The 13,256-nt window shown below is 45.4% G+C and overlaps 1 protein-coding gene across 1 annotated transcript in view; it reads right to left on the reverse strand.

The window, feature by feature from the left end:
* Positions 1–13,256, reverse strand: part of CCDC175 (coiled-coil domain containing 175) — a 124,204-nt gene that overhangs the window by 83,381 nt on the left and 27,567 nt on the right. Inside the window, exon 9 of the mRNA XM_077265265.1 lies at positions 9,200–9,336. Within this exon, the coding sequence (XP_077121380.1) occupies positions 9,200–9,336 (137 nt within the window). The remainder of the gene's footprint in view (positions 1–9,199; positions 9,337–13,256) is intronic.

A 13,256-nucleotide genomic window follows, 5' to 3' on the forward strand; every position in this document is an offset into this window, starting at 1 on the left:
GGGGTAAACCACTGTTTGGGCGCACGGCAGTGCTCGGAAGGGAAGGAGCGCCATTTGACTTTTTGAATGAAAAATTGGCTCCAATCTTTAGCGGACACCATGTCGCGTTTGGAGAGCCCCTGTGTGCCTAAACATTGGAGCTCCCCCACAAGTGACCCCATTTTGGAAACTAGACCTCCCAAGGATCTAATCTAGATGTGTAGTGAGCACTTTGAACCCCCAAGTGCTTCACAGAAGTTTATAACGCAGAGCCATGAAAATAAAAAATAATTTTTCTTTTCTCAAAAATTATTTTTTAGCCCACAATTTTTTATTTTCCCAAGGGTAACAGGAGAAATTGGACCCCAAAAGTTGTTGTCCAGTGTCTCCTGAGTACGTTGATACCCCATATGTGGGAGTAAACCACTGTTTGGGCACACGTCGGGGTTCGGAAGGGAAGTAGTGATGTTTTGAAATGCAGACTTTGATGGAATGCTCTGCGGGCGTCACGTTGCACTTGCAGAGCCCCTGATGTGCCTAAACAGTAGAAACTCCCCACAAGTGACCCCATTTTGGAAACTAGAACCCCAAGGGAACTTATCTAGATGTGTGGTGAGCACTTTGAACCCCCAAGTGCTTCACAGAAGTTTATAACGCAGAGCCGTAAAAATAATAAATGTGTTTTCTTTCCTCAAAAATATTTTTTTAGCCCAGAATTTTTTAATTTTCCCAAGGGTAACAGGAGAAATTTGACCCCAAGAGTTGTTGTCCAGTTTCTCCTGAGTACGCTGATATCCCATATGTGGGGGAAAACCACTGTTTGGGCACATGCCGGGGCTCGGAAGGGAAGTAGTGACGTTTTGGAATGCAGACTTTGTTGGAATGGTCTGCGGGTACATGTTACGTTTGCAGAGCCCCTGATGTGCCTAAACAGTAGAAACCCCCCACAAGTGACCCCATTTTGGAAACTAGATCCACCAAGGAACTTATCTAGATATGTGGTGAGCACTTTGAACACCCAAGTGCTTCACAGAAGTTTACAACGCAGAGCCATGAAAATAAAAAATCATTTTTCTTTCCTCAAAAATGATGTTTTAGAAAGCAATTTTTTATTTTCACAAGGGTAACAGGAGAAATTGGACCCCAATAGTTGTTGCCCAGTTTGTCCTGAGTACACTGATACCCCATATGTGGGGGTAAACCACTGTTTGGGCACAAGTCGGGGCTCGAAAGGGAAGTAGCGACGTTTTGAAATGCAGACTTTGATGGAGTGGTCTGCGGCCATCACATTCCATTTGCAGAGCCCCTGATGTGCCTAAACAGTAGAAACCCCCACAAGTGACCCCATTTTGGAAACTAGACCCCCCAAGGAACTTATCTAGATATGTGGTGAGCACTTTGAACCCCCAAGTGCTTCACAGAAGTTTACAACGCAGAGCCATGAAAATAAAAAATCATTTTTCTTTCCTCAAAAATGATGTTTTAGCAAGCAATTTTTTATTTTCACAAGGGTAACAGGAGAAATTGGACCCCAATAGTTGTTGCCCAGTTTGTCCTGAGTACACTGATACCCCATATGTGGGGGTAAACCACTGTTTGGGCACAAGTCGGGGCTTGGAAGGGAAGTAGTGATGTTTTGAAATGCAGACTTTGATGGAGTGGTCTGCGGGCGTCACATTCCATTTGCAGAGCCCCTGATGTGCCTAAACAGTAGAAACCCCCCACAAGTGACCCCATTTTGGAAACTAGACCCCCCAAAGGAACTTATCTAGATATGTGTGAGCACTTTAAACCCCCAAGTGCTTCACAGAAGTTTATAACGCAGAGCCATGAAAATAAAAAATCATTTTTCTTTCCTCAAAAATGATGTTTTAGCAAGCAATTTTTTATTTTCACAAGGGTAACAGGAGAAATTGGACCCCAATAGTTGTTGCCCAGTTTGTCCTGAGTACACTGATACCCCATATGTGGGGGTAAACCACTATTTGGGCACAAGTCGGGGCTCGGAAGGGAAGTAGTGACGTTTTGAAATGCAGACTTTGATGGAGTGGTCTGCGGGCGTCACATTCCATTTGCAGAGCCCCTGATGTGCCTAAACAGTAGAAACCCCCACAAGTGACCCCATTTTGGAAACTAGTCCCCCCAAGGAACTTATCTAGATATGTGGTGAGCACTTTGAACCCCCAAGTGCCTCACAGAAGTTTACAACGCAGAGCCGTGAAAATAAAAAATCATTTTTCTTTCCTCAAAAATGATGTTTTAGCAAGCAATTTTTTATTTTCACAAGGGTAACAGGAGATATTGGACCCCAATAGTTGTTGCCCAGTTTGTCCTGAGTACACTGATACCCCATATGTGGGGGTAAACCACTGTTTGGGCACAAGTCGGGGCTCGGAAGGGAAGTAGTGACGTTTTGAAATGCAGACTTTGATGGAGTGGTCTGCAGGCATCACATTCCATTTGCAGAGCCCCTGATGTGCCTAAACAGTAGAACCCCCCCCCCCCCCAAGTGACCCCATTTTGGTAACCAGACCCCCCAAGGAACTTATCTAGATGTGTGGTGAGCACTTTGAACCCCCAAGTGCTTCACAGAAGTTTATAACGCAGAGCCGTGAAAATAAAAAATAATTTTTCATTCCTCTAAAATTATGTTTTAGCAAGCAATTTTGTATTTTCTTTAGAAATACCCTGGTATAGGGAAAGAGGGAAAAAAAGAGACAAGTGCGGTGCTTCCTCTGAGTGTAATACAATTTTACCAACAGTTAAAAAATTATTTTAGTTGTGGTTATGCTCACCTTCTATCGGTAAGAAATGCACGTTGAGATTCTCAAGGAATCAATTCTTTAGGCAACTCTTCTCCGTATGTTGGATAATCCAATAAGGTGTGCAGCTCACTTTGGAGAACTATGTGTTGATCCTGCTTCGGATCCACATAGGTGGCAAATTCAAAGGGAAAATAAACTCCAAGCAAATGTGGCGCTAAGCACCTACGGATTTTTTGAATGCATCCACTTCAAGTGAAAAATGTTAATAAAAATTCATTTATTTTCTCAAAATAATAATAAAAAAAGATAAAATATATTTGTAAAATATTTTTAAAATACAGTACTGTATTTTAAAAATATTTTACAAATATATTTTATCTTTTTTTATTATTATTTTGAGAAAATAAATGAATTTTTATTAACATTTTTCACTTGAAGTGGATGCATTCAAAAAATCCGTAGGTGCTTAGCGCCACATTTACTTGGAGTTTATTTTCCCTTTGAATTTTTTATTTTCGCAAGGGTATCAGGAGAAATTGGACCCCGATAATTGTTGCCCAGTTTGTCCTGAGTATGCTGGTACCCCATATGTGGGGGTAAACCACTGTTTGGGGCGCACGTCAGGGCTCGGAAGGGAGGGAGCACCATTTGACTTTTTGAACGCAAGATTGGCTGGAATCAATGGTGGCGCCATGTTGCGTTTGGAGACCCCTGATGTGCCTAAACAGTGGAAACCCCTCAATTCTAACTCTAACACTAACCCCAACACACCCCTAACCCTAATCCCTACTCTAGCCATAACCCTAATCACAACCCTAACCCCAACACACCCCTAATCCCAACCCTAACCCTAACCCTAACCCCAACCCTAACCACAACTTTAACCCCAACACACCCCTAACCATAACCCTAACCACAAGCCTATTCTTAACCCTATTTCCAACCCTAGCCCTAATTCCAACCCTAACTCTAATTCCAACCCTAAGGCTATGTGCCCACATTGCGGATTCGTGTGAGATTTTTCCGCACCATTTTTGAAAAATCCGCAGGTAAAAGGCACTGCGTTTTACCTGTGGATTTACCGCGGATTTCCAGTGTTTTTTATGCGGATTTCACCTGCGGATTCCTATTGAGGAACAGGTGTAAAACGCTGCGAAATCCGCACAAAGAATTGACATGCTGCGGAAAATACAACGCAGCGTTTCCACGCTGTATTTTCCGCACCGTGGGCACAGCGGATTTGGTTTTCCATAGGTCTACATGGTACTGTAAACCTGATGGAACACTGCTACGAATCCGCAGCGGCCAATCCGCTGTGGATCCGTAGCCAAATCCGCACCGTGTGCACATAGCCTAATTCTAACGCTAACCCTAGTTCTAACCCTACCCCTAACCCTACCCCTAACCCTACCCCTAACCCTAACCCTAGTTCTAACCCTAGTGGAAAAAAAAAATATTTTCTTTATTTTATTATTGTCCCTACCTATGGGGGTGATAAAGGGGGGGTTAATTTACAATTTTTTTAATTTTGATCACTGTGATAGGTTTTATCACAGTGATCAAAATGTAGCTGGAACGAATCTGCCGGCCGGCAGATTCGGCGGGCGCACTGCGCATGCGCCCGCAATTTTGGAAGATGGCGGCGCCCGTGGAGAAGACGGACGGACACCGGGAGGCTCGGTAAGTATGAGGGGGGGGGATCGGAGCACGGGGGGGTGATCGGAGCATGGGGGTGGGATCGGAGCACGGGGGGAGCGGACAGGAGGACGGGGGAGCGGACAGGAGGACGGAGGGGAGCGGAGCACAGGATGGAGGACTGGGGAGGAGATCGGTGGGGGGGCAGATCAGGGTTTCCAGCCATGGCCGATGATAATACAGTATCGGCTATGGCTGGATTGTAATATTTCACCAGTTTTCATAGTGAAATATTACAAATCGCTGATTGGCTGTTTCACTTTCAACAGCCAATCAGAGAGATCGTAGCCACGGGGGGGTGAAGCCACCCCCCTGGGCTTAAGTACCACTCCCCCTGTCCCTGCAGATCGGGTGAAATTGGAGTTAACCCTTTCACCCGATCTGCAGGGATGCGATCATTCCATGACGCCACATAGGCGTCATGGGTCGGATTGGCACCGACTTTCATGACGCCTACGTGGCGTCATGGGTCGGGAAGGGGTTAAAGATATAAGTGTCATTATAATGCTCCTGAATAAAAATTGCCCCTCACTATATTGTCTGCACAAAATATGACCCCCACACTGTCCCTCTTATGGTACATGCTCTTCACACTGACCTCTCCTTTCCATACTGGCCCCTCTTCACACTGTCCTCTCATACTGTGTCCCCCTATAGGGCTCAGTATTTATACTGTACTGTCATCACACTCCCCCTCCCTGGTATACTGTCCCCTACTGGCTGTGCCCTTACACTGACCCTCCATGCTACGCCCCCACTACTCAGTTTCTATTCTGTGCCCAATCACTTTTCTCCCCCCATACTGTGTCCTCACAATATTCCCCTCCCTCTTCATACTGTCTCCTCTCACATCCCCCTGTTCACCATACTGTCTCCTCATATAATTTACCCCCTCACTTTCTACACTGCCTGCTCACCTGATTCCCCATACTGTGTCTGCACACATCCCATCACCCTCGCTCCCCGTATTCTGTCCACATACATTTTTCACAACGCTACTCATACTGTGTCCAGATACATTCCCCCGTTCGCTCCTCATACTGTCTGCACCCATCCCCCATAGTGTTTCCTCAGATATGCCCCCCATTCCCCCATACTGTTTCCTCAGATATGCCCCCCATTCCTCAGTACTGTTTCCTCATACATGCCCCCTATTCCCCAGTATTGTTTCCTTATACATGCCCCAAATTCCCCCGTACTGTTTCCTCATATATGCCCATTATTTTCCTCTACCCCACCCCATCATTGCTCTCTTCACCACCTCCATCTTTGCCTTTTCCACCACCACTATCATTGCTTTCTTCCCCACCACCCCATAATTTCCCATTCCACAACCTCCATCATTTCCTCCTTCCCCAGCACTCCCATCATTGCCCATTCCACCACCTCCATCATTTCCTCCATTGCCTTTTCCACCACATCCATAATTTTCTCTTCCCTCACCATCCCCATCATTGCCCTTTCCACCACCATCATCATTGTCCTTTCCGTCGCCATCACCATCCTTGCCCATTCCACCACCTCCATCATTTTCTCCCCCTCCAATATCATCAGTGTGCTTTCCACCACCACCATCCCTGTCCATTCTACTACCTCCATCATTTCTTCCCCCCTTATTATTGCCCTTTCCACCACCTCCATGATTTCCTCCTCCCCCACCATCATTGCATTCTCCCCCACCACCATCATTGCCCTTTCCAATTTCCACCTCCATCATTGCCTCCCCCCACCCCCATCATTGCCCATTCCACCACCTCCATCATTTCCTCCCCCCCACCCCCATCATTGCCCATTCCACCTCCATCATTGCCACCTCCATCATTGCTCATTCCACCACATCCATCATTTCCTCCTCCCCCTCCATCCCAATTATTGCCCTCTCCCCTTCAGCCCCATCATTGCCCTCGCCTCTCCTCCCCGTACACACACACACAAAACCATTTACCTCTGCATTTACCTGCAGCGCTAGGCATGCACGCATGCACACACACAACACACACACAGCACCTCTCACCTATACACACACACACAACATAAATACACACTCAGCACCTCTCACCTATACACATACACACACACAACACCTCTCACCTATACAGACACACACACACAGCACCTCTCACCTCTATATATACACACACACAGCACCTCTCACCTCTCTATACAGACACACAGACACAACACACACAGCACCTCTATATATACACACACACACACACACACACAACCTCTCACCTCTCCTCGCACTCTGCCACAGCATCTCATCGCCTTCCTCTGACACAGCCGGCTGCTGAATGATGTCGTCATCCAGCGGCGCTGCCTGTGTGAGAGGAAGCGCGGGCAGGAAGACAGATCGCTGTAGCTCAGCTGCTATTTTCTCTTGTAGGCAGCGGAGCTGCAGGGATTTCTCCCTGCCTGCCGCAGCCTCCCTGCAAGGGCCCCCTCCATCTCCGCTGGACCCCGGTGCAGCCGCACAGGCTACACATGCGGTATGTCCACACATGTTGGGAGCCGGCGCGCTGTAGCTTCTCTGTGCCGGCTGTCAGCTTGACAGTCGGCACAGAACAGCCGACTCTCAATCCGGGGGGGCGGCAGAATGCAGCCGCCGTGGGAGACATTACGGACTGCCGAATTAGGTGGCCCGACTGCGCCCTCCTGCCGACTGCGCCAGGGGCACTTGCCCCGGGTGCCCCCCCCTAGGTACGCAACTGGGTGATATTGCATTTTTTAGTGTGATGCATTAATGTTATGTAACTGCACTATGTGATATCTTTAGTGTGGCTGCTGTGGCTGCTGCTGCTAACACAAATTTGTGGAAATGTGAACAGTCATGGTTGGTCTACATCTGCTGGGTTAGCTGTACTGGAAGATGTCTCGGTCCCAATTATACTATTTCTATTCTCGTGACAGTTATTCCACTTCGGTGGTGTCAGGCACTCATTTTTTAAAATGTGAACACGCCTTGTTGGGTGTCCATCTGTTGGATTGGGTGTAGTGGAAGACCTGTCAGTCACTATTATACTATTTCTACTGTGGTGAAATTGATGCCACTTTGGTGATGTCTGCCAATAATTTTTGGCAATGTGAACACTCCTGGTTGGGTCTCCTTCATGCATGTTGCCTGTAGCAGTAGGCCTCCGAGACCGTCAGGCCTCCACTTCCTTGGACTCAACTACACATGTTACTAAGCTTTAATTTTTCTGACAATGGTATTCTAGAAAATGGATATTTGTGCCACCTGAGTGTGGCTCAGCATGAAAGCAGGTAGAGGTGTTGCATGTGGTATCAGGGCTACCAGCAAAGGGGGCCTACACCGATCCCTCACCCACCTCATCTTACTGTGATGTTCAATTGAAGGCTGTAAATGCTGTCCCAGACCCCGAAACCTCATGCCTGGCTGATTGCTGCAGTGCCATTCTACAATTTATACTGTAGGTTGTGATGCAGTGACCCCTGTTACAGCTAGGGGGCACTGCATGTTCTCCTCAGAATGAGAACAGAGGCGTATTGAGGCCATGAGAATGCATGGCAGTCGCAGGCATAACTGTGATGATGAGACAACATCCGGCATTATTGTAAATGGCCAGTATGAGTCGCAGAGGAGAATCCTCTGCGCCGTAAGACGATAATGTTGTTCTGGGACCTGTAGTCCCACAAGTATTGTTGTGTAGCTTTAAAGGAAGGCTTACAGGGTTAGTCGAGAGCTGGGCGGGTCTGACTAACCACACACACCTCCCACCTATGGGAGTGGTTACTAGTACGTAAAGTGACCATGGTGTGGTCACATGTTAGAGAATGTATGGACCTGATTGGTCCGTGCATAAGTTCCTGGAAGGCCTGTGTGTTGGACGGTCCTGGGTGGGGACGGACATCTTGAAGAGCACATGGTGAGGCCATGGATTTGGTGGCCTGTGTGTTGGACAGTTCCAAGTGGGGATGGACATCCTGAACAGAACACAGAGAGGCCGTATGTGCAGAGTCAGTGATGGCACTGCATATGGGGGAGTTTCCCCAGGAGAGAGCACTGACAGGAGGTCAGCGTGTGGAGCAGGAGCTCCAGGAAAGTAACCCAGAGATGGGGGATGGCAAGCACTGACGATGGTCAGTTAATGAACTGTGCAGTCATCCATGGTAACTGGACGGAATAAGGTCCAGCATGTTTAGAGTCTGCAACCTAATGTCGTGGATTGGTGCCTGTTGTGTTCCATAAACATTAATGAATAAACCAAAATAGACTGTTTATGTGGAAAACAGTGCCTGTCTACGTTTATCCTGTTGCCAAGCGAGTATTCCCCAACTTGCTAGTGATCGCGGCATCACAGGGTGAATTGAGGCCACTTTCCTGGTGTTTGTCCCTCATTTGATGTGTTTTGTCAGCATTTGGGGCTGCTATAAGGTGTTGTGCATGCATTTGTTTTTGCCTCCCATTGACATGAATGGCATTTGGCTATGTTCAGCAAATTAATCGGCGAATATTGCAAATTTGGCGAACGTAATCCGAACCGAACATTGAAATATTTGCTCATCTCTAGTAATGACTCTATATAAAATATGAGTTTCACTTTTTATATTGAAGAACTGAAATAAATTAACTTTTTGATGATATTCTAATTTTGTGAGACGCACCTGTGTATATTATTCACAGAAAACCTTAGGTGTCACGCCCGTCGTCATATCATATGGATCCTGCACGGTGTCCATTCTGATGGATCTAGATTTTATATTCATAGATGTTTGATATGAAACAAGCGCAATCTCACCGTTTAGCCACGTCCTTCTTTATCGCTTGCTGCCTGTCTTCGTCCTCGGATGCCGTCTGGTATTTCAGCTTCAGATCTTTATGCTTCTCTGTCAGAGACTCGTGTAATATTTCAGCAGAATTCATTTGCTCATCTAACTAGTAAAAAAAATACAAAATAAAAAAAAAAAAAATACCTTACACCCAATGTAAATCTATGCAAGAATAATTTCCAAATAATTCAATGTATCATGAAATATAGTAATATCCAAAATGAGCAGCATTCAGAAAAGAAAACGTCAAATATGAGTAGGTTTATACAGTGGGGAAAAAAAAATTATTTAGTCAGCGACCAATTGTGCAAGTTCTCCTAATTAAAAAAAATGAGAGAGGCCTGTAATTGACATCATAGGTAGACCACAACTATGAGAGTCAAAAATGAGAAAACAAATCCAGAAAATCACCTTGTCTGATTTGGCAAGATTTATTTTGCAAATTATAGTGGAAAATAAATATTTGGTCACCTAAAAACATGCAAGATTTTATGACTCTCACATACCTGTAACTTCTTTTTTAAGAGGCTCCTCTGTCCTCCACTCATTACCTGTAGTAATGGCACCTGTTTGAACTTGTTATCGGTATAAAAGACACTTGTCCACAACCTCAAACAGTCACACTCCAAACTCCACTATGGTGAAGACCAAAGAGCTGTCGAAGGACACCAGAAACAAAATTGTAGCCCTGCACCAGGCTGGGAAGACTAAATCTGCAATACACAAGCAGCTTGGTGTGATGAAATCAACTGTGGGAGCAATAAAAAGAAAATGGAAGACATACAAGACAACTGATAAACTCCCTCGATCGGGTGCTCCATGCAAGATCTCACCCGTGGGGTCAAAATGATCACAAGAACGGTGAGCAAAAATCCCAGAACCACACGGGGGAACCTAGTGAATGACCTGCATAGAGCTGGGCCACCGTAACAAAGGCTACCATCAGTAACACACTACGCAGCCAGGGACTCTGATCCTGCAGTGCCAGATGTGCCCCCCTGCTTAAGACTGTACATGTCCGAACCCGACTGAAGTTTGCTAGACAGCATTTGGATTATCCAGAAGAGTATTGGGAGAATGTCATATGGTCTGATGAAACCAAAGTAGAACTGTTTGGTAGAAACAAAACTCATCGTGTTTGGAGGAGACAGAATGCCGAGTTGCATCCAAAGAACACCATACCTTCTGTGAAGCATGCGGGTGGCAACATCATGCTTTGGGGCCATTTCTCTGCAAAGGGACCAGAACGACCGATCCGTGTACATGAAAGAATGAATGGGGCCATGTATAGTGAAATATTGAGTGCAAACCTCCTTCCATCAGCAAGGGCATTGAACATGAAACGTGGATGGGTTTTTCAGCATGATAATGATCCCAAGCACACTGCCAGGGCAACGAAGGAGTTAATTCGTAAGAAGCATGTGAAGGTCCTGGATTATAGGACCTATGGTCAGGTGACCGGGAGGTGCAGTGTGAGACACGCATGCGCAGTGATCAATAGCAGATCGAGTACAGGACCTGCGGTCACGTGACCGGGACATGTAGCGCTATTAGCGCATGCGTAGTAATCATTTACGGACCGCAGCCCCTGCACTATAGACGCCTGATGAGCAGGTATGTGAAAACATGGTGGGTGACTGACGAATGAGAGGGTTTGATGAATGAAGTAAGGGAAGTGATGTCAGACGCCGTGGTAGTGGAATACTATCCACCACTTATTTAAGGACAGCATATCCTGGAAAGACAGAGAGCACTTTCCCGATTGAGGGGCACCGACTACACCAGTCGGTTTTCAAGTTGCACGTGCTATTGCAGGCAACTTCCTGAGCCTATTCAAAAAATTTCCCCTGATGAATTCCCCGTAACGGGGAAGGAAACGCGTTGGGAGTATACATGCTATAGGGAGGCTACATTTGTCATGGGTATCCTTTTGAGCAGGACGACATTCGGGTACTGCCCTTGTTAGGGCGGGAGATATACAGGGGCACGACAAGGAGATTTAGACCCTAAGCTCCCCCCCCCATAACTATATATTTATATCTTCTTCATCCTGCTGATGCGGTTTATTTCTAAAAGAATAAGCCAAAAAGAAATGAGAAGGAAATACTCATATGGGTGAGATTGAACCAAAACCCTTTTTTACTTGAGCACTGGTTATTTTGAGCACTTAGATTTCTTTATGCTGTTTGTGTATTTTTTAAAAAAGCTTATTAAATGTTATGTTTTAGTATTTATTGAGGTTGACCATGCTGTAATATATATGTCCTGGAGTGGCCTAGCTAGTCTCCAGATCTCGACCCCATAAAAAAACCTTTGCAGGGAGTTGAAACTCCGTGTTGCCCAGCGACAGGCCCAAAACATGACTTCTCTAGAGGAGATCTGCATGGAGAAAGGGGCCAACATATCACCAACAGAGTGTGCCAACCTTATGAAGACTTACAGAAAACGTTTGACCTCTGCCATTGCCAACAAAGGATATATAACAAAATATTGAGAAGAACTTTTGTTAATGACTAAATACTTATTTTCCACTATAATTTGCAAAATAAACCTTGCCAAATCAGACAAGGTGATTTTCTGGATTTGTTTTCTCATTTTGACTCTCATAGTTGTGGTCTCCCTATGATGTCAGTTACAGGTCTCTCATCTTTTTTAAAGGGAACCTGTCACCCCTTTTTTCAGTATGAGATAAAAATACCGTTAAATAGGGCCTGAGCTGTGCGTTACAATAGTGTATTTTGTGTTCCCTGATTCCCCACCTATGCTGCCGAAATACCTTACCAAAGTCGCCGTTTTCGCATCAACGGAAAAATAAGCAAGATCTGGGGGAAGAAACAGAGATGTCACCACGCTCATTTGACCTGACCACCTGGATTGACAGGCGAAAACGGCGACTTTGGTAAGGTATTTTGGCAGCATAGGTGGGGAATCAGGGTACACAAAATACACTATTGTAACGCACAGCTCAGGCCCTATTTAACGGTATTTTTATCTCATACTGAAAAAACTGGGTGACAGGTTCCCTTTAAGTGGGGGAACTTGCACAATTGGTCGCTGACTAAATACTTTTTTCTCCACTGTACTAGCAGAGGATTAGCCAGCTTGTTACCCATCATGGTGGCCATACACAAGTATTGATTTCATGATCAGTAATTTCTGCCAATACTACATAGCCAATAGTTTGGGGCAAGGGGAGTTCGTACTTCCATATTGGATTAAAAAAAAAACTCATAAAATGTCATCAACCATTTTTCACATAGAGATTGATAAGGATATATTCAAGGGTAATTTTAATTTCACCTAAATCCATGTGTTTTGGGTTTAATTAACAACATTTTTTGCAATAGGGTTTCACTAAAAATTTGGCACAATATGCATCACCGTACATAGCATGCTACAGAATGAGTTAATGGCGAATCCGTCAGTAAGTTTACACTGATCTTACTTCTTCTTTAACTTTCCTTTAAGCTGATTTTCCAGTTGATAGCTGATCCTTTGCTTATAAATCAGCTTTGAAGAAAGTATTTAAAAAAAAAAAAGGTAAGGGTTTCAGATTCTTCTGTGAGAAGGAGCCCACTGGTGAATTGACACGTAAAAGGGGTTCTGACAGTAGATTTATGCTGCCCGAACCATGGTCTATTGCAGTTGTGTATGCTTCACTGCGGCATTTCAGAGAAACCATACTTAGAAAAGCTGACTGAAGGGTCATGCATCTCAGATGACTAGTCCAAGGCAGCGTCCCTGCTCATCCCGCTGCCCTACACCAACAGGTCTCTCCCCACTAATCACTCGGACTTGTGATCAGAGTCGCGCAATCTTTTCAATGAAACACGGCAGCGATTCAAAATAAAACATACATGGCTGCAATAAAAGCAGCCAATGTCCGATTCATGCTGACCATTGTTCAGACAGCAAGGATCTACTGTTGTGAAATTGGATTTTGGGCTCCCCCGGTGGCCACTGGTGGAATTGAACTGGTGTGCATCATCCTCTCTGTTCACCTGTTTCCATCAGGATGTGGGAGTC

This window comes from Ranitomeya variabilis, chromosome 1 (assembly GCF_051348905.1).
Source record: "Ranitomeya variabilis isolate aRanVar5 chromosome 1, aRanVar5.hap1, whole genome shotgun sequence".
NCBI classification, from domain to species: domain Eukaryota; kingdom Metazoa; phylum Chordata; class Amphibia; order Anura; family Dendrobatidae; genus Ranitomeya; species Ranitomeya variabilis.